Source organism: Apaloderma vittatum, unplaced genomic scaffold (assembly GCF_000703405.1).
Source record: "Apaloderma vittatum isolate BGI_N311 unplaced genomic scaffold, ASM70340v1 scaffold21086, whole genome shotgun sequence".
NCBI classification, from domain to species: Eukaryota; Metazoa; Chordata; class Aves; order Trogoniformes; family Trogonidae; genus Apaloderma; species Apaloderma vittatum.
In genome coordinates, this window is record NW_009722664.1 from 7,800 (window position 1) to 30,353 (window position 22,554).

The following is a 22,554-nucleotide window of genomic DNA, read 5'->3' on the forward strand; positions in this document are numbered from 1 at the left end:
CCTTAAAATGGGAATTAGAGGTAAAACATGCCAAAACTGTGCCTCACCCCAACCTTGAAGCATCTAATACTACACTTGTTAAAAGCAGCTGTCCCTGTTACAATTTGTAGTGTGATTCCATTATCAGACTAGTAAATTGTATCCTCTTTACAGCTTCAAGAAATTCATATAAACACTTGAGAAGATGACAAGATCTAGATCAAGATCGCCACGATGGAAACCAAGGTATTTAACTTGTGTTCTGAAGTGTCACTCTGTTGGGGATTTATAATTAGTATTTAAAACCTGTGAAAAAGAAAGAAACTTGCATCCAGAACTGCAAAGTGTATTTTATAAATGATGTTTTCCAAACTGAACACCACCTGTATTTTTTCCCAACTCACAATTTTAATTATTATGATTTTATTTTTTCTTAAGCTGGAGGTGTTAAGGTTTTGCTGTCTGCCAAGAACCTTTTCAGCTTGTATGTTTGGGAACTTGGAACTACCTTTAGCACAAAATCCAAGCACCAAACTAGTTAAGGTTATTTTTACTCAAGCACCACATGGTGTGCTTAACGTGTGTAGCTCACTGCTGTCTTGCCTCTTGATCTACAGGGAGGGCCAGATCTACTGTTAAAAAGAAAAAACGTCTTGGTTTAAATGCCTTTGGCTTTCTGAGCCTGTGGATCTGATCTGTGGCTTGATCTTCACTGTAGTTAGATACGCGTTGCAGCATAAAGCGAATTGAAGACACGGGAGTTAGCGCCGTTCTTTTGGGACACTGCCCCAGTAGCATGTGCCATTGATGTATGTCACCAGAGTAACGTGCAGGTGACTTCATGCCATTTGTTACCTGCCTATTGTTTAGGATTTGCAATGGCAATTTGAGATGTTGAAACTAGGAGACTGGAATACAATTTTAAGCTATCAAGAGCTATTAGTGTGTAATATGAAGCTGCGTTTTTTGTCGAGTTTGGGTTGCTTTTCTAAACAGACTTAATTATAATGGCCGAGACCTAGGGGGCTTGTTAGATGACACATAAAAATGCGCATGCATTTTTGTTTATTGTTCATTTGAGAAATCCTATCTGCTTCCATACTGGATGGATACTCGTGAATATGCCCTTTGAGTGAAGGGTGGGGAGGGATGCCGTGGCTGTCATTAAAATGCGAGTCTTAACCAGAGCAAGACGGGGCGGCAGCAGCAGTGTGGGTGCTGTTGGAAGTTAGCCGTTGCAGTTTTATGAAGGTCTGTGGTTCTTAGTTTGAACTCATCTGAAGAAATGGCTCAAATAATTATGCCAAATTGTACATATGCAATATGTGCACAAAGAAGGTGATTTCCTTGATTTTTTTCAACTTATAATTTTGATGCTTTTATTAAAGAGTGTATCGAGAGTGTACAGTGAATACTTGAATACAAGCAGAACTACCATGTCCGGGATTACTTTCTAGTTCTTGCTAGTGCTTTGTGTTTGGTTTACTTTTTTTTTTTTAATTTAAGGGGATTTTGGCTAAAGAGAATTGGTTCTTTTCAGGTTACTTTCATTTTTGTAGCTGTAGGTGAAAATGCAGAGCTGAGTGATGCAGCTGAGTGGGTCTTAGGGATTAAATATTGAATAGCAAAAGCTGCAATGAGTGTGGAAGTGCATACTTGTGTATGGGTACACACTATTTTTAAAAAAGGCTAAAACCTCTTTCTTGAACTCAGTCTTTTCTACAGAACGAAGTGTGCCTATGTGACATTTTAAATTGTATATTTTATAACGTTTTCAGTTGGTTTTGAGGGCTGTTTTGGCATGCGAAGAAAACTGGAAAAGGTTTTTTCTTTTGGATTTCTTTATATGTTTTTTTTTCCCCCTTCTTTTTTCTCTTGGCACTGAAAAAGATGGGGAATGCTTGAGAAGTGTGAAAATGTGTATAACAGTTATTTTCAGTGTAGTGGAAACTTCATGTATATGAAAGTATTTTTAGTTTTAAATGAAAAAATGCAAAAAGAAAAATGATTGACTTGCTACTATCTTGAGTGGGTATTCTTACTATGAAAACTTTTGGCAGAGTAAAAGTAAACTTTGTACTCTAGCCAGGCAAATGACAATTTGAATATCATGTTTTTAATTTTTTGACCAATGGATTAAAATTTTGTACTAAACTATACTTCCTTAGGGAGTAGATGTTCTCATTAAGGGGTTGACTCAGTTTGGGGCTACTTAAAGTGGATTCTATTTTTGCCCTAGGTCCTTATCTCCAGCATTTAGGAGTCCAGAGCACCATAGGCAAAGGCATGCTCGTATTAATTATGACTGTGAATATAAAAGCTTTCGTAAGGACCCAAAGAAGCCTATGCCTTGGAGAACAGAGGATGAAAAATACGGACAAAGCAATTCTAGGTTTGCACCTCATGGAAATAACCACCAGAGAATATATGAACGTAGATCACCTTCACCAAACCTGAAGAGAGTTCCCATGGAAGATACTTACAGTCATAAGCCCTACAGAACACATTCATCCGAGAGAACTGAAAGCAATAGGAGATGCCAGTTACCAGCAAAGTACTCAGAAATACCGTATAAAGAGCACGATCGTCCGTTTTACCAGCACAAGATGGAAGACAGATACATGTTTGAGCACTACAAAGTCACTGGAAACGAAAAAGGAGTGAAACCGTTTCATAGACCGTTAGGGGCTTCATGTAAACTTGACAGAAAATGGCATGAAGATGACTTGAGGCCCCAGAGGTTGCATGAAGAGAAGTATGGTCAGTCACCCAGAAGAGTTTCTGATGAATTTACGGCAAGGAGCTCTTTACAGAAGAGGTATAGGAATAAAATAATTAAAACCTGGGTATTGTGGTGTAAAGCCTCAAGTGAAAGTCTCTTTTCATTATAGTTGGAAGAGATCCACCTTGAAACACGTTGGCCACTTTGTAGTTTAATTATGGGCGACTGGTAATAGTGAAGTATTTGTCTTTTAAGTAAATCGTATTGATGGCTAGAGTATGAAAGGATAATATTTCCCTCTTAAGAGCCCCTGCACATCTGTACCTTGGCGCGAGGGATTATGGGTTAACTTGCCACGCATTCTGCTGTCCAACATTCTACACATATAAGTTCTCGCTTTCTTCTCTAGTGCAAGTGTAAATTGCTTTATGTCAACACAGGTATCCTGAAGATCACGATTACAGAGAATATGGACACACGTCTAAAAGGGCTAAAGAAATGGAGAGGTATGACGGTGGAGAAGTAGCAAGGAATTCCAAGTGGAAGCAAGAGCGTTCTTTTCCACCCTACCAAGAAAAGGAGGAGCAAAGAAATGTGGGTGTCCAGTCCCACCGGTCAGCTGAAAGGGAGTACTCGGAGGGTTCTGTCGCAACGATAGCGTATGAGTACAGTCACAAACGGCGCAGGCATCCGGATGGGGAAAGGCCTTTTTCAGATGATAGAGCTCAGAAGTATGCGAAGCAGGAAGATCAGAAACACAGTTCTTCTAAGGGTGCCCGGAATAGCAAAGAGTTAGATTACTTTAGCGGTGGAAAGGCAAGACGGACTGAAGATGGGCATGTCGAAGCACCTGTTAAATACAGTTCAAAGAAGGGCTGTGATGCTTGTGTTAACTCTTCCAAAATGGATGTTGATCTGAGATCTTTTAAAAGCAAACCGAAGGAAAGAGTAAGGAAAGAGGGAGAATTCAAGAAAAAAGTAGATTCCTCTGATAGCCAGCATGATTCAAATCACACGGTTTCGGATGTGAAAGTGTCAGATATCAACTGTAGGAGGGAACATCTTACAATCAAAGTGGATATGAAGAAAATGGTGACCAAGTACAGGTATTGGTTTTCCCTTGCCTCTTCTTTTTTCCCATCTTCTTAACAGTTTATGAGTATGGGAGGAAAACATAGTTTCTTTAGGAGGTAAACAGGACAAACTAAGGTTGGACATTCTTTAATTTTATTTTGTTTGAAATGTTAACTTGCCCAGACTAGAAACTTACAGCTTACCTCTATTAAAAAAACAAACAAACAAACAAAAACATAACACCTACAACCAAACAGAAAATATGCCCTAGTTCATTTAAAGGAGCTGTAGAAGCAGGTGCAAAGAACAGATATGCCCGATACTTACCATAAGCAACTTTCATGTACAAGTTTGTGAGTGTGTTACTTCTATTTAAAAAGAAAAAAACAAACCAAAGCAGAAAAGCCTAGTCCTGTGCTTTCTTCTGGAATATGCTATCATTTTTGTGGCCGACTCATTTCTTCTAAAAACCATTTAACCTTTAAATTACACAAATCTTAGGCACACATTCACATGTTCAAGATCTGAAGTTCAGTTGGAGATCCCAGAGCTATTTATTGTTGTAACAAGTGAAGTAGCAATCTGTTGAGGCGTCAGAACTGAGAAGCGGAGGAGTCTGCTTCTGACTGGCTCTTGTAGTACTTGTGATTGCCTTGAGCATTCCCAGTGACAGCTGAACTGGAAGAGAAAGTGCTAATGTTATGAAAACCTAGGTGATGGATATGTGGTAGAGAGTAAGCAGCTTAGTTTGTGTAGATTTTTGCAGGCTTTACTGGTCTGTTGCTGTGCTGTTGCAGGGAAGGGTGTCACATAATGGCAGTACTTGTGTTTGGAAGGGATTACCTTCCCTTCTGAAATGATCAGCCTTCATTTTAAAGGTATTTTGTCCTGTGTCCCAAATAAAACATTATACTGTTTTTTTTTCGCTTTTGAATGTTTCAGAAACACGTAATGCAATGAAGAGTTAGAAAGACAAGTTACTGTACTTCCTTATCTTACTATTAGCCCCCACATAAGGGGATAATATTAAAGACTGAAGAAAGGGAAGTGAGATGCCGCCTTGCTCCCTCCAGTGAGGACAAGCATTTAACTTCCTAAATGATAGTTTAAGGACAATAACTTAATTATTGTTGAGTTTTCATAGAATCGTAGAACCGTAGAATCATAGAACAGTTTTGGTTGGAAGAGACCTTCAAGATCGAGTCCAACCTTTGTCCTAGCCCTATCGACACCACTAAACCATGTCCCTCAGCACAACATCTACCTATTTCTTAAACACATCCAGGGATGGTGACTCAGCCACCTCCCAGGGCAGCCTGTTCCAATGGCTGACAACCCTCTCAGTAAGGGTTTTACTGTAAGCCTGCAGGACAATTCCTGTATCTAGTAGCCTCTTGCTGCTGCTTTTGAAAAGTCGTACACAACAGACACCATAATTATTTACAGACTGAATAAACTCCTACTTTGATTACAGCTGATTTCATATGTGGAAGATTTGATTCCTTGGCCAGAATTGCTAAATATTTCTTTAAAGATGAGAACACTAATTTTGCAGAAGCTAATGACTGGGAATATTTGTGCTGCCTATTTTAAGCATTTAGCAAACACCTGACTTGAAATGACTGAGCTGAGAGGAATACTTTCTTTATAAACCCGGGTAAAAGGCAGATAATTCAAATCATCTACAATTGATGTTATTTGGATTCCCTCTCGCATGCATTTATTTCCACTTTACTGGGGGCAGATAGGTGACTCGTAGTACCTGCTAGACACTATTTCTGATACAATTTTTTTGTGTGAAATTCCAGTCTTGTTTGCTTCAAGTACAGGATGAGCAGGCTCATAATCACTTTGCAGAATGCACAGTAAACAGAATCTTTATCCTAAAAGCTTTTACATGGGCTGTTCGAGTCCTTTCCAAATGACAAGCATCTTCCTTGCAACGAGAGCAGCAGGATTTTTAAAGTGTTAGCTTTCTTGTCAAAGTAATTCTTAAGCAGCAATCAACCATTTGGAGCATAAACTTCTTTAGAATGAGTAAGATTTGACACAAAGATGCTAAACACGTTTTTAAGTTCACACGCTGCCAATGGAAAGCTGTTTCACTAGGCTCAAGTGATGATTCAGTTCCCAAGGACGCAGTGAGATTTTTTTTTTGTCTTACATATCTGAATTTTTCTCGGAAATTATCCAACAGCTTCTTATAAACAAAGAGGCGCACATAATTGCCTTCCAGTATTATACTAAGGAAGTATTTCGGGATCTTCATTTGCCTACTTTAATTGATAATTTAGATGAATCAGGTTTAAAACTCACAAATTCTGTATTGCGTACTTCACTGAAGCAAGGATACCCAAGAGTATAGTCATCTGTTTGTATTTTCTTATAGCTTTTCTTCCTTAAGAGTTTTTTGATTAGAAAAAAAAGGAACAGAATGGGATTTCAGTTGCATCGCATTTATTCCTAAAATGAGCTTGACAATGTATTGTTTTGTTCTACTTGTCCATTTGAAATTTTCAGTTACAGTGAATTCTTAAGTGAATATCTGCAAATTTTTATTCTAGGACTGCCTCTAGTCATACTACAGAGAGACAGATGTCACATGATCTGGTTGCTGTTGGGAGGAAAAATGAAAATTTTCATCCGGTGTTTGAGCACATGGAATCTGTAACTCAAAATGTTGAAAACGACCCATCAAGAGAATTTACTCAGGAAATAATCACAATTATCCATCAAGTTAAAGGTGGCTGTATTATTTGGAGTATACGTGTGTGTTTATGTATTTTTAATTATTAAAATAAAATCAAACAAGTTAGATATGCTGTCCTTGTAAATCTTGGGCATCTGCCTTTGGCTTCATTTGTGTTTTACATTCATTCTGTATTGTTCAAGGAAAATGGAGCTTGAGAATTTAAAGTGGTTGGGTGAAGAATGATTATAAAAAGATCTCAGTCCATGATAGAAGCATTGTTATGGATGGTTGAGTTAAAAATGATTTTGTGCTAGTACTTAAGACTAAGCTACTTGTTTAGGAACAAGAGAAAAAAATTGAAGCCACAATTGTAGTCACAACTTCCTAGTTATATATAGTTTCTTTAATTTTTCAGATTGGTGTTTCAGTATTGAACTGTATAGATTCTAGCTGAGTGCTACTGTTATAGAGCTGACAAATAAGTTAACTTTCAGTTTGATTTAATCTTACTTAACAATGTTGTCTGACTGACCTAATCATTCATTTCTCATTGTTAAATGACAAATAGTTTGAAATTTAATCTCAGCAGTTATCTTGGCGTACTTAAAGGGTTGGTCTTTTAAAACATGTAATTTCCCACCATGCATTTCAGCTACTACAAATGAACATTTTTGTATTTAATATCTTTTTGCAGCCAATTATTTTGCATCCTCTGACATAACTCTACATGAAAGGTTCTCAAAAATTCAGGATAAACCAGTTGCAAATATGAATGAGGTTAAAGCATGTTTGGATCCAGAAATTCACAGGTAATTAATGAACATTGCCTTTATTTGACTTAAAGTAGTTATTCTTCAGTAGACTTTATACAGCGTAAGGTTTTTTTTTTTTCACTGACTCTAAACTACTTGCCTGTAGTCTGTAAAGAATTCTTAGCTGGTCAAAATGCTTTTGCTATTTATAGTGATTGCACCTGGCTTTATGTAGTATTTTTGTGTTCCAGGAGGATTGACATGTCTCTAGCAGAACTTCAGAACAAACGGACTGTGCCATCTGAATCTCTCCAGGTATCTTACTTATTTAGCTTTTTTGGCAAACAGTAAGTTAAAATGATATAGGCAACGTTTTCCACTTGCTATTGGTACATCATTTTTACACACTTTGAAAGCCATTGATAGCTGACTGTTTTGCAGCTAAGGAACACCTGAGCATGTTTACAGATACCACAGTGGTGTGAGTGTATTGTGTTGACTGATGAGTAAAATGCAGGTGTGTTCTCCAGAGTACCTGGAGTTATTCCTGCTACTTGAAACCCTACCCGTTTTTAAATAGTGTAAATAATAAGTACATGACTAATGTGGCTCTTGCTTCCCCCTGAGATTAGAAAAAAAGCCTTTGTGTTTCTTCTACCTTCATGTTAGAATGGCCTGCCATCTGCATAATTCCTCAGAATGCTATTTTATCCCACTCTTTCATCTAAGGACTTCCTTTCTTCCCTTTTCAAGCTATACTTACTGTGATTCTTTATTTTTTTTTCCCCTATAGTGCAGGCATGTGGAGATTCAACTTAATTATGAATGGTAGAACTTCTTAACATTTACTGGAATTTATGTGAATATTTTTGCCTTGGTAACTCCATACAGAATTCTGGTGTTCTGTTTCCTGCTGTCTGGACGCTAGTAAAAAGGCAGAGGGCACAAGAAAGTGATTGCTGGGGAATACTTTTTGTTACTGTTTTGCACTTTGGGGCCTTGGGTTGATGTGCAGATAGTTGGAACTGCATTATCAAAATTATATACCGTATGCAACTCTTGAAGGGCAGAATCCTATCAGTGTTAAGTTATTAATAGCTAACTTGACTTTAACCCTTCCTCATTACTAGAATATTATGAGAGTTTTAGAAGATCCAAATGATCTACGGCATGATATAGAAAGGAGAAGAAAAGAGAGATTGAAGAATGAAGATGAGAGAGTGTTTCCTGTAGATGATGTAACTCCAAGGTAATTAGCCAATAACAGTCTTGTTGGCCCAAGCCTCTAGTTCTCGTATGTGTTCATTTTTTGACTCTTCTACAGATAATGTTCACGTTTATTGTGATTGTTTTCCATAGTTTGTCCTTTTAAGTTTAACTTGGACTGAAATTCAACTTATGTACACTGTCAGCTACTCTGTAACGGAGCGTTACTTTGAGAAAGGTTAAGTTGCAGTGAGGAAAAACATTAAAAGCAAACTCAAACTGGGAATAGGGGAAGAAATGAGTATAAAGATACTTAACTATATTTTTTGTAAACTCCTTGATGTGCCGTATAAGAAAATCCTCTTGGTACTTTGTAGTTTTATAAAAGCTTTCTAGGATGAATACTTCATTGTGTTGCCCTGGATATTTGGCAATGTCACGTGAAATATGAACAATTAATTGGATTTTTCTGGTTGTTGAAGAATTCTGTGAAGAAAAGCTGGATTTTTAAAAATTTTTCTTTTAATAGCATTTTATTGTTATGAATTTCTTTAACAAGATTAAAGGTGTTTGCCCCAGAGGTGTCTGCTAACCTCAGTCAGCTTGTTTCGCTTTTGTTGTGGTAAGGTTGGTTTATAAGAGAGTTTATTTGTGTTAGAAGACATATTGGTTCGAAGAACTGCTAGAATGTAATGTATCTACCCAGTAGTCATGATTTACAGATCACTCTTAATATGTTCCTCTTTGTTAATTTTAAATGGAGTCTGTAGTGGCAAATGTACACATATTTGGGAAAACTGACTTGTGAAGCTGCAGAATTATTTCTGTGTTTGAGATTCTTTGAACAAAAAAAAGGAAAAGCTGCCACATAAAAAAAAATTAGACCATTGAATATAGTGTATTACGTACCTGGGACTATGTCTTTAGTTTATCTAGGAACATGGTTTTGGTATGAACAATGAGTAGAATTTCTGTGAGATTGGGAGTTCCTCACAGTTCCCGTATGGAATGCTGGCAGTGCCTATGAGCTAGTCCAGTGTGCTTCTGTTTTTGTCCTAGCAATTTATTTTGCATCTGTGAAAACAAGTTTCTGTGTGTTTCATGAAATGTGAATTTTGACTTCTGGTGATTACTTTTCGTAGTATACATTCTGTTTTGAGGTTTGTGAACACTTCTTTATAAGTGATGTGTTCAGTAGACACAACAAGCAAGTAAAAGCCCAAAGCCAGAGCACCCTACTTGCTGAGGATGAAACTAGACCATCTCACTACTTATCTGAGCTTCAGTTGGATTTGGGGTTTCATGAAATGGAAAGTTATGTGCGGCTTTTAAAGATAATACCCTCTGAAACTTGTGAAATGCAGAAAGCATTTCAGCCAGCGGAGGGCAGCAATGACCAGCCATCCAGGCCGGTCACTCCTGGGGTGTGCCAGGGAAACTGATTGGCGCTGTGAGGATTTCAGGAAGGCGAAATGTTTGTCATTGCGTAAGAGAGTACAATTTACTATATAATTCCATGCAACGTGGGCCTGAGTTTAGAGGACTAGTAATACTGTCGAATGCCCTAGAAAAGAATTACTTATGGCAGGTCACTTTGGACTTCTAAGTGATTGAGATGCTAGGCTAAGGTCACTTAAAATACAGTGTTTTGATATGCTATGGCCTGAGATTTTAATTATTCTCTTCTCCCTTTCATGCGCATCAGGAACCAGCAAAGCTGCAGTTTTTCAAAATTACATAACTCTCAACTTGATGGCTTCCAAAAGCCTATGAGGTTCATTAAGCCACCTTTCAGGAAATTTATTGGGAAACCTCACATGGTAAGACTAAATGTAGAAGTAGTAGCTTTTGCTTTTGTTGTTTTCACATCTACAATTGATTTTTTTTCCCTGCATTGTCTGTGCTGATGCAAGTTTAACAGTTTGTGATGTCTTCCCCTTTTCAATTTCAAGTGAGGCTTTATTATCTTCAGAGGTTGTTCAACAGTAAAACTACTCATAATTTCACAAGGGTACTTCCTCAGGTATTTGTGGAAGTATGAATTAACACAAGTGAGCTAAAGCCACTTTTATGACCAAATGCTGATACAACAGAAATAATTCTTTTGCTTTTGTGTGCCTGTGCAGTACTCCGCAAAAACTTTAGCACTGATTTTTATAACTGAGTAGTGAGTTGTCCAGGCGTTTGTTGTTTCAGAAAGCTGGTTTACATTGGTATGTTGGGTAAAATCAAAACATCTTTTTTCATTTAGCTCAGGAGTAAGGTGGGCAACTTTAGATCTCTTATTGAATAGCAGGAGCAGGTCAAACTAAACTTTTGAAATAAATTTTAGGTTCAAAGTGAATTAGTGAAATTAAGGAACTTTATGAAATAAACCCTCATATTGCTTGTAGCTTTGTGAAAGAAATTTGTACCTAATACTGCATTTCTTGTACTGGATGATGTACTACCTAAACTATAAAATAGAAGGCCTTCTTACTGAGCAGATAGCCAGAGGTAATGTTGAACAGTTTGGGGAAAAAAAAAAAAAAGAATCCTCCCCTGCATTCTTATTTTCAGTGGTTGGAAGAGAAGGTCTGAATCTTGTTTAGATGACATTGGTACTAAAACAATGTTTCTCCTTGTTATGGTTAAAGTTCTGGAAAACTCTTATTTTTAAAAACAAATAAAAATGAGAAATAAACCATGGAAATAATCAGAAATGTCTGAAATAATGTTCCTGAGGATGGAATGTTTTACAATGGAATAGTTTAGCTGTGTTGATATTGCTTTTATCAAAGGTAGTTGGGCAGTTGGGTAGTTTCTAGACTGTCTTTCTGTGATATACTTAAAACTCTCTTGCCCATTTCAATATTTATTAGGATCAGCAGAAATAAATCTGTCATTTTGGAAAATTGCTTCTCAATAAAAGTAGTCTTATTTCCAAGCATTTGTTCTTGTTCAACTTGGGAAACTGGTGAGACAGAAAAGCTTTATTGATGATTGCTGTGTAATTCTACAGCCTCTTTTTTTTTTTTTTTTTTTTTTTTTTTCCCCCTGGTGGGTGCAAAAAAAGGAGGAGACTATAAATTGTTTTTTTTATACATTATAATTAATACCCTGTGGACAGAGTTCCAAGTGACTGTCAAACTTTTCTAGGATCCATCAAAAGTAGCTTCTATGATTCTAACCATCACTGAAATGTAGCTGCCTTGCAGATATTAAGCATCTCTCCTACTGCTGTGTTTCATCATGGTAGCTAGAAGGGTGTTAAAAACCCACCAGTGTTTTGGCTACTGCTGAGCAGTGCTCACACAGCACTGAGGCCGCCCCTCACCAGTTAGGCTGAGAGTGGGCAAGATCTTGGGGTGGGACACAGCCCAGCCAGCTGACCAAAGGGGTATTCCATGCAGTAGGATGACTGCTCAGCTAAAAGAGCAGGGCTTTCACGGAAGCGTTTGCCTTCCCAAGCAACTCTGTGTACTGAAACTCTGCTTCCTGGGAAGTGGCAGGACATGGCCTACTGATGGGAAGAAGAGAATAAGTCATTAGTTTTCCTTCGCTTCCCTGTGCGACCTTTGCTTTTTTGCTTTATCAGACTCCATTTATCTTGACCCACGAGTTTTTTCTCTGTGTTATTTTCTCCTCACCACTGTCTTGCTGAGGCTTGCAGTGAACTGCAGACATACAGTTGCTAGAAAGTCCTGCACTGCAGTGAAGAATAATCATAGAATCATCTTCAAACAGTTTGGGTTGGAAGGCACCTTAAAGATCATCTAGTTCCAACTCCCCTGCCATGGGCAGAGATATCTCCCACATCCAACCTGGCCTTGAACATTTCCGATGAGGGGACTTCCACAACTTCTCTGGGTATAATCCATTCAGAACAACAGTAGCTGTGAAAGCATGGCTAAAGGCATCCTAAAGAAGGAATGACTCTTCATGAAGTCAGCCATGCAGAAGCTGGTTTGCAGACAATTGGGAAGATAGAATGATTTAGTTTTGCCATCCACCTTTTTCAGTAAAAATGGAATTAATCAGTGCTCGCCGACTAGCTTGGAGGGTTTACGGACATTTTGCAAATATGTCTGCATTACAGTAGTCGGCACTTTTTAGTTGCATCTCCTCTTCTGGTTTTGTGTTTCTGTTTTTGCCTTTTGGTTCTTACTCTGCTCCCCTGTCTGTTTTCCTGTTTATCTAGTATCTCTGATGCTCAATATGTGAAGTAATGCAGAAAGAGAGTAGTCTTTTGCTGGGCAGAGCAGATCACTAATAGAGCTAACTCGTATCTGAGCCTATAGAATCCTAGAATCCTAGAATGGCCTAGGTTGGAAGGGACCTTAGAGATCATCATAAATGACCCAAATGATTCAGCTCAGTAAGCTTAGCTCTGGTAGTGTGGCACTTCCCATGGCAGATGGATGTGTTGTGAGAGAATCTGTGGTGCTCAAAATGGTTTTCAGTGAAGGATTTCTTCAGGACTGGGTGTGATGGGAGAAGAACTTATCCTGGTTGACTGTGGCTCAAGCTCGATCTCCATACCTGTATGCTGCTAGCACTGCTTTAGTATTTGTTGTGGGAGTCAAGTGGGATGGCATCCAAGCAGCCAGCGTATAATTTCAGCTGCATCTATAATCTGAATAGGCTTTCTGAATTAAATTCAGAGCTTCAGAGCTCTGTGACCGTATCTATTGCTACTTTGTTTGGGAATGTAATATTAGCAGAGTTGAAAGCAGCCTTAGAAAAACAAAAAAGAATGAAGGCAAAGGCCACTTGTAGCTGCTCTCTGCAAAAGAACAAATTTTTGGAATTTGCCATTCAAAGAATCTTTTATCAGAATAGTACAGTTCAGGTGTGAACAGTGCCAAGCACCTTAAAAAAATGTAAGGACCACGCCTAAATGGCAACATTCGGAAAACATTGTGTTAGATTTAAGAAGTGGTGGTTTAATGGGTCACTAGAATACCTTTTTAAACAGGAAACACCCTAAAATAAGGGGTGTATTACTGGGGCACAGCAATACATGGAAAAACTGAGGAAAAGTTTGAAATGTAAACAAGAGCTAAGACTAGGTGTTGAATAAGAAAATAAATTTTTTGATTTTGCTGAGTCTTACAGATACTTGGGTAGATATTGGTTCAGTTGGTTCTACAGTCTAAGTGTAGCTCTCCAGTTTTAATGGAAGGCTGCTTTATACAGCAGGACATGTAGCAAGAGCACATTGTATAGACAAAATTGTAAAAGTGTGGGAAAACACATGAAAAAATATGCAGTAGACACCTCTTACCACTTTTATGGGTGTAACTCTCCCTCAGCAATTCTAAAAGCAAAGCCTAGGAAATTCAAAACAAAAAATCTAACCTTCAGCACTTCTCTTGGGTTTGTTTGTTCTTGTTACAGGTTTGTACCTTGTTTACAGGTAAATATAGAGGGAAAAGTAAATCAGAGAGCTAGGTTTCAAATGACAAGAGTGCCAAGGCTCAGAAAATACAGCAAAAAAAGATAATTCGAGAAAGAAAAAGGTATCTGACAGGAAAGCCACTGCAGCGTCTGAAATATTTAATATACTGGATAAATATTGGCACATTTTTGTCTTTGTTAGTAAAATTGCATTGTGGTTTTCTTTCAGTGCTGCTTGGGGAACTGTGTTTGTTAGTATTGGTAAAAGATGTATGCTTAAAAACTGAAAGCCTGATAAGGAGATCATATCTGATGCTAGGATGTGCCTAATTTTAAACAGATAATGTATTGGTTGTATTAAAACATGCTTACAATAAGCTATTGAAATGTGATATTAACACCACTTTTCGCTCTTCTTAAATGGCCCATATTAGTCATTTGGGTTAAAAAAAACAGGGAGTGGTATTGACTTGGTTGGCCTACTTTTGGTATCCCATGGTTAATGGCCATGAACTTTTCAGTGCAAAGTGTGAACACCTTTTATGGCAGGCCAAAGGAATGTTTATTGTGTTAATATACAATAATTGAGTGTTGAGATTAAACTTGAGAAGAACTTGTGCCTGGAAGGTGCAAATATCTGTCTAGCTTTGATTGTAAGAAATGTCTATCTAGCCTTGAGCCCTATTGACAAAAAGAGAGTGGCTAAAGAATAGGATATTGGGACAAGTATCTATTTGTACTTCCCCATTTTATTTTGGTTTTTTTTCCACCTTAAAAGCTCAGATTTAAGAAATTCCTGAAGAGCAGACTGTAGTTCTAATGATGGGGTGGGGTGTATTCACAGCTGAGACAAACTTTAATTCCTCAAGTTTTACTTTTAACTATAAAAGCAAAATTTTCTGAATGTTTTTTTCACCTTGTTGAGTTCTCAGCTTTAAGTAGGAATGAATTTCAACAGGGAGCTTCCTGATTTAGTTTTGTGTTGTATGGAGAAAGTTAATTTGATTTCATGGAGTATCTTATATTCTTGGAATAAAAAGGGAGCTGGGAAGTTCCTGGCATGCTTTTTCCTCTCTATGTTTTTCATATCCTTTTTTCCTTGGAAAAGCCATTTTGACTACTTTGATCTCACTTCATAAAGTTTTCCTTCCTCTCTTTTTCTTCTCTGCTGAATCCCCTGTTATCAAGCCGTTTTAAGAAAATAAATAGCTGACTCGTTGGCAGCAATGTATTTGCAAAAAGAAAAAAAAAAGCTAGCTTAAATCCCAATTAAAAGATAAGTTGTATTATAACACCATTCTGTTGCTTATAAAGTACATACACACGCACCTGCCCCAGCTAGTAACAGCTTTAGAAAGCATATCCTGAAGTGTTTCTGCCACAGGAAGCGTTTGGTATTGTTTTGGAGAACAGAGCTTCTGTAAACAGCAAAACATGCAAACATGCATTTTCATTTTCAAGCTCTTGGTAATATGCTATTGAGACTATTAAAATTTCCTTTGAAAAAAACGAGTTCAACAGCATTGGAAAATTCATTATTCAAGAATGGACTATTTAAAAAAATGTGATTTGTTAAGAGTTTGTTAGCAAGTCTTTTCTGTCTGAAAATGTATCTGAGACTATTAAAATTTCCTTTGAAAAAAACCGAGTTCAACAGCATTGGAAAATGTGATTATTCAAGAATGGACTATTTAAAAAAATGTGATTTGTTAAGAGTTTGTTAGCAAGTCTTTTCTGTCTGCATTAGATGACGGTAATGTAGTATTCCCACTCGGTTCCCATGTGTTGCCTGGTCTAGTCGAGAGGTGGGGTCCCTGCCCATGACAGGGAGGTTGGGCTAGATGATCTCTAAGGTCCCTTCCAGCCTAGGCCATTCTATGATTCTATGATATGATATGCCAGTATGTAATCATTTCTTTGAATATTTATGATCATATAAAATTACAGAAAAGTATATTTTAGCTGTGTGCATCCTCTGGAAGTAGTCGTCATGGGAGAAGCTGGAAAAGGGCCAAAATACGCAGGTAGAACAGTGGCTGGGGGAAGTACTCTATTTTAGGCAGCTGTGGCTGTTTACCTGCAGTCGTTCAGTGTGTTGACAAAAAACAGTTTCAATAACTGGGGTTGTTTAGCCTCGAAGGGAGACCTCATTGCTCTCTACAGCTAGCTGAAAGGAGGTTGTAGTGAGCTGGGTGCTGGTCTCTTCTCCCACGTTACAAGTGATAGGATGAGAGAAAATGGGCTCGAGTTGTGCCAGGAGAGATTTAGATTGGATATTAGGAAAAATTTCTTTACTGAAAGAGTGGTGAAGCATTGGAACAGGCTGCCCAGGGAAGTGGTAGAGTCACCATCCCTGGAGGTGTTCAGGAAACATGTAGATGTGGCACTGAAGGACATGGTTTAGTAGTCATGGTGGTATTGCCTTGACAGTTGGACTTGATGATCTTAGAGGTCTTTTCCAACTTACCTGATTCTATGAATACCACTTGTCTATGCCACTTGCTTTTGAAATCATATGTGTTTCTGTGGCAGGCAAGTAATCTTCAAAACGTTCTCCAGTAATACAGTTAAAAGTAGAATCTTTTAAGGACCGATGTGCTACACATTCATTGTCTGGGTGCTGTGGTGGTGTGTACAGTAATAATGTATGTATCTCCTCTAAAATATGCCAATCTTTGACCACGTGCTAACCAGCGATGTCCAGAGTACCAATCTTGTTGTCCTTGTTCCGAACTCAAGGGATGACTGCTATAGCAGCCTATCTGATACACTTGCAGCATGCAAATTGGGAGGCCAGGTGGAGAACCTTAATTAGCTTGTTACCTGCTTAGATCTCTCAACAAGGACAGTCCTCCAGCAGGATGGTCTTGTGTCACCTTTGGGCTCTGCCATCACTTCAGCCAGCCCAGACTGCAGGCCCTGTGCTCCTCCTAGTCTGGTTCCTTCCCGTGGTGTTACTGTGTCAAATGCTACAAGATGGAAAATGTTGTAATATTTGGTAGCATAACCTAGAAACTTCGTGTGTATTCTTGAATCACGTAGTAACATTAAGCTAATAACTCTGTTTTCTTACTAGAATTCTTACTATTCTTCAAAACCAAGTGATACCTACCCTCACAGATGCATTAGAGGACACCTTGAAAATGCAGGACCCATCAGAAGACACTTTAAGGTATGGATCGACTTTTATCGGGTGTATCACACATAAAATGATGATTTGAGCCTGTTGAGTTCGTAACAGGAGACACGTTTTTGAAGGTATTAAATGCCATGAAAAGTAGTGTCGTCATAGCCTAATTGTGTCCATTGAAATAATGAAATCCTTTTGAAATAAAGCTTTTGGTAGGTAAGAGGGCTGATGGTGAATTGAACCAGGGTTGTACAGTATTGCATCTGTGCAGTTGGAGTAAGTTAAGTGCAAAGTTGAGAATGGGAATTGCAGTCAAGGCAATGACTTGAAATCTCATCTATCCAAAACACAAGCTGGTCAGCTTTCTTTCCTTCACCTGATGCATGTGGAAGCCTGAGCTATTTCTCGAGACTGAGACATGAATTGTATTGCTTTCAAATTTGTATTACTGTTACTTTATTAGTCCTTTCATACAGAGATTTCTGGGCAACTAATTTCTTGTGTATACTCAGCTACTGCTGTCTATGCATTTAAAATAAATAAAAATTATGAAGCTTTTTTCTCAGGCCCTCAAGATGGTAAAGGGGCAAAAGAGAGTGTTGGGTTTTTTTGGGGGGGGGTAATGCAGTAGCTTTCTAATGCCTTTTGATCGTAAAATGTATCGTGTTCAGTAGAAATAAACACACACTTTCTTCCTTTTCTGCTGATGGTGACATGCTACACATGGATCCAGGATAAACCCTTCTATATTAGAAAAGCATTAATCAAATCTAGAACAACTTACTCTCATTTTCTACCTTAAAATCACCCCTACTTATTTAATGGATGTGTTTTCACAAGTAAAATAATACACAGAACAAGTAGTCATCATTCCTGTTTTGTAGACAATGAAGTTGATGGCTGAGTAACTGGCATTTTGATGGTGAGTTTTGATGCCTAAGTAACTGGCATTTTGGATGAAATTTTGAAAGGAGCAGGGGCAGTGCAGGATTTTGTTGGGGTTTGGGGTTTGGGGTTTTTTTTTAGTTGTTGGGGTTTTTTTTCCTCCCTCCTCAGAGTAAATGTTGACAGAATTGTTGGATAAAAAGGTTTTCAGGCTCTCCCATTTAGGTGTGCTTTGCCAGTAAATCTCAGCTAAGATAATGATAGCAAAAAAATGCTAACTTTTGTTCTTCTGAAAAACAAAGTCAATTTTCAAGATGAAGTTAATGAGTTTAAAGTGTAAGCTCCATACAACTATTTTGACATAAAAGGACATCATAGCCTCCTAATCAGTATCTCCTCTGTATTGTCAGCCTACAGGGGACGGAGGGATCTCTAGTGCTGGCTGTCACACCATTGAGGCAGTACTGATAGTTGATGTCATATAAAGAAAAGGGAAGGCTGCCTTCATTTACATCAGCCTACGCTTCTGCTGGGCACTGTGCAAGCATGAAGGTGTCCACTTAACTTCTCATCCCACATGTAAATGAATATTATTGTATCCTATCATCTGTCCCACAGTACTTTAATACTTGTAAATTCTTTGTATATTCATAATATGTGCCCATATTGCAGTTTGCATATGTGTAGAGCATGCTTGTCATTGTCATGGAAACAGCAGTGGCTGATTTGACTTAATTTCATCAACTTCTTTTTTTCAGTTACGTTTAATTTCCTCTCTTGTAACAAAGATTTTTCTTTCACATGCTGTTGCTGAAACCTACTTAGGAAGATAATTTAACTATCTTCTGTACTTGAGGGACTTTCTTGACTGATTGTTTGTACATTTGGGTTTTTAAATAAAAATACCCACAAAAAACCCAACAAACACAAACCCCAAGACATTTCTTGGTGTATAAAATGGAGGGCTTTTAACTTAAGCAAAAAAGTGGGTTTACTTGGAGTATTTAAAAAAAAAATCATATGGTCTTGCACTATGTTAAGCTTTTTGGAAAATATAAAGTGTTTTAGAACAACAGTTTTATAAACGATCTGCAGAAATCTTAAAATTTAAAAGGTCTTTTTTTTGTAATGGCACTTTGCAAAGAAGCCAGCCTTTAAGTAGGTATGTCCACAGTATTCTTTAGACTTAAACTTCATTCATAATTTAACACAGTTCAGTGTATTACTGGCTGTGCTAGGTTCACCCCAGCCAGCAGCAAAGCACCACCACACAGCTCCTGGCCTATTCTCCCTTCAGCTGCCCTCTTCCCCAGCAGGATGGGAGAGAGAGTATGGAAAGCAAAAGTGAGAAAACTCATGGGTTAAGATGAAAACAGTTTCAGTGAAGGAAAGAGGAAGAAAAAAGCGATGCAAAGGCAATCACCACGTCCCGTGAGCTGACTGATGCCCAGCTGGTCCCCAAACTAGGGCTACTTGCTTCAAAGCCCCCTCCCCTCAGTTTCTGGTGCTGAGCTGGGGGTTGTATGGCACGGAATATCCCTTTGCCCAGCTTGGGTCAGCTGGGCCAGCTCTGTCTCCTCCCAGCTTCTTGCCCACCCCTGCCCTTGTTACTGGGGTGCAGAACGGGTGAAGAAGTGAAAGCCTTGGTGCAGCGCAGGTACTGCTCAGCAATAGCCAAAGCACTGGTGCTGGTTTAGTCACAAATCTGAAAGAGCCCTGTGAAGAAAATTAACTCCATCCCAGCCACACCCAGTGCAGTGGCATGTATTTGCTCATATAGACTCATTTCAGAGCTTGAGGTGTGTGTAATCTCGTTTTTAGTATCTTGTACCTTCCTCTCCTCCTCTTAATCGGTCTGTCCCTTTACTTGTTGCTGTACAAATGTAGTGGCAACAAAGGCCACAAAGGCCTCCTTTCCAGCTGCCTGTGCCACAGCAGAGAACGAGCAGCAGCTGTGGGAGAAATGGGAAGTTTTAACTGTGTTCAGGGGTAAAATCCAGCATTAAAAATGCCCTTCAGTTTTCCCTGTGGTAGGTGTAAAGAGTTTACTTGCACTTAGTTGTATTGTGCCTGGCCTCGGATACTGTTCAGGAAAGGGCTTAGCATTTAATAGCCTAGGGTCCTCTGCCTACAAGCACTGTAAGGGTAACCCTGGGGGAGTGATGGAGCCAGCCTCTTGGGTATCTCCGGTGTAGTGGGTGGGTGAAATGATGTGGGAAATAACAAACCCTCTGCATTTCCATAAAGGAACCTCTGTTCTGTGCAGTCCTTTCTTAGCTGTTCACCAGCCACACAGTGGAAAAACTGGTACCAAACTTACTGCAACCTCAGAGCATGTGATTTTTCTTAAAGTGATCCTTCCTCTAGCAAAAAGAGACTGATTGCACCGAAGTAATTGGGTCATGCTCGAGAAGGTGTATTTCTGTGTTTTATTTTGTTCTTTCCTGCCCTTTAAAGGTGTTCATAAACCATGATGAGAATTTTATATTGTTGGGATGTTTCTTCTCTTTCTTTTTAGCTGGCAGGTCATTCTGTGTTTAAATTTGGGGCAGGGAAAACCTTTAAATTTAAATAATGAGTATGTACATTAATGCTTTCTGTCAGGATCATGGTAGAAAACTTAAAATGGCAGTACTGGAAAGCTATGAGAAATTATGATAAATGGGGGCTTTCTTACTCTAAGGATTTTAACTGCCTATTTTGCTGGAGGTCTGAGTGCTTAGAAACCAAAATCTTTTTCTAACTAACTGCCATGATCATTGTTGATCTTGCTCTGTTCTTTCTGCGTATTTATAATACCATTCACCTGTAGGCCTCATGCTGTCTCTGTGGCCTCTGCTCCTGGTGCCACACTAAGTTAGTTCACAGTATTCCAGTCTCTAGGTAACAGAGGCATAGAGTGATGAACATATGTCCAGGCTGTAAGATGTTAAAACCGTAGGAAAAATATATGTACTCACTTCTGTTTAGTATGACTTCTTTTTAGGTTCACCATGTGTGCCCACTGTGGGCCTGCCATTACTGAATTTGTTAGCGACAGTGAGGTGCTGTATTAAACTTTTTTGTTGAGGCTGGTTTACTTTCATTAATATTTGGGGAAAAAAAAAGTTGGAATGTACAATGAGAAGGATAATTTCAGCTGTACAGTGCAGCAGTTTTGAGCCACATGGTTAGCTGGTGATCTGAAGGAATATTAAATGGTCAATAAAGGAACAGGCTCTGCACTTGCAAGTGCATACTCCTGTTGTTAAGTACTGTAAATTTTACATGTGTGTAACTGTAGATATAAACTACTGAGTTCTGATGCCCTCATTTTGCACTTCTTTTCCTTCTCTTCCCCAACCTTTACAGAGCAACTTTGCAGATGGCCGTTTGCAATCCCATTATAAATCAGGCTTAGTACAGAAGGGTTTATATATTCAGGCTAAGTACCAGCGGTTACGTTCTGTTGGTGTAAGGGGATTTACCACTAACAAATTCAGAGATGGATTTTTGAGAAGAGAAAAGGTAAGTTGGCTTTATTTATTTTTCACTAAACCATTTATAAAATATGAATATTCATTTGATCCATTCCTATTTTAAAATCCTCATGGAATAACTTGGATGGGATTTTCTAGAATATTGGCTCTTTGTACTTAACAGGCAAACCTGATTCTGTGCTCCTTTTTCCTCCATGGAAAACTTGCTGAAAAAAAAAAGTCACATGGAAGTTCCATGGAAACTTGCTGAAATTTGCTTTGGGTAATTGCAAATCGGAGGTGGCCTCTCAGATTCTGCATTTGCCTATGTTTTGGTATTCTCTCCTTGAGCTCAGCTGATCTCTCTTCCTAAAGATTGGAAGAGAAAGTGGCCCTCTGTAAAAATAAAATGTCTTCTTAGGCTATCATTTTAAAGCAATGTGAAGGATATTAATTTTTTTTAATATGTCTGTGTGTTTCTCCTTATTGTGTTGCCTTAAAATTTTGTGCTCTAAAGCGCTGTTCTGAATAACACGTCCTGCACTGTATGTATGTGTAAAATGGTTTGGTAAACTCGAGCTGAAAATATCAGGCACATCTGTTTTATACCTTTTGATTTGCAGTGTGTATGGGACAATGTTAATCTTGAACTGCAGAACAACTTTTGAACCATATAAAGAGTTAGTTTTTTGTGTGGCTCAGTAGTTAACATTCTAAATCCTTTATTAGAATTGATCAAATATGATCAAAGTAGTGTGAGGTTACTCGTGACATTGGAGAGTTGGATTACATGACTTGCATAACCCCTTGCAGTTCTGTGTTTCTGTGCGAATTCTTGTTTGTTTTGTAGTTCTGTTTCCACCTAGCTACAAGTAAATACACTTGCATAAGCTTTTGTAGCTGGATTAGAGTTCAGTTCTTAGAGCACAGAAGCACAGGATTCTGAGGGCTGTTTTCAAAAAAAACCCCTCATATTTACAGCCCGGTGGGGGGAAAAAAAAGCAAAACAAATCCCCCTGCCCCCCCCCCCTCCCCAAAGAAAAAAGATCCAAACACTTTGGACGAGTGTTAACTGAAGTATACAGATGACTGCCTTTTACATTTGCCTGTGCTCTGCGAAGTGGGATCTCTGAAGGCTAAATTGAATTGGAAAATAAATGGAAAAGGATTTTTTTCCAAAAATTATAACCTTGTAAAATTGAATTGGAAAATAAATGGAGAAGGATTCCCCCCCCCCCCCCCAAAAAAAAAAAAAAAAATATTTTAAAGAAACTAAT

General features: G+C 38.4%; 1 protein-coding gene across 2 annotated transcripts in view; it reads left to right on the top strand.

Moving 5' to 3' along the window:
- The first annotated feature begins 184 nt into the window (after positions 1-184).
- The window catches only part of LOC104275796 (chromosome unknown open reading frame, human CXorf23), a 23,396-nt gene continuing 1,026 nt past the window's right edge, over positions 185-22,554 (top strand). Inside the window, exons 1-10 of one of the 2 annotated variants that reach the window (XM_009871845.1) lie at positions 185-225; positions 2,219-2,797; positions 3,142-3,807; positions 6,340-6,518; positions 7,162-7,276; positions 7,471-7,534; positions 8,350-8,468; positions 10,131-10,245; positions 16,881-16,976; positions 21,171-21,326. In XM_009871845.1, the coding sequence (XP_009870147.1) occupies positions 185-225; positions 2,219-2,797; positions 3,142-3,807; positions 6,340-6,518; positions 7,162-7,276; positions 7,471-7,534; positions 8,350-8,468; positions 10,131-10,245; positions 16,881-16,976; positions 21,171-21,326 (2,130 nt within the window). The remainder of the gene's footprint in view (positions 226-2,218; positions 2,798-3,141; positions 3,808-6,339; positions 6,519-7,161; positions 7,277-7,470; positions 7,535-8,349; positions 8,469-10,130; positions 10,246-16,880; positions 16,977-21,170; positions 21,327-22,554) is intronic. The other variant, XM_009871846.1, reaches the window with a different exon arrangement.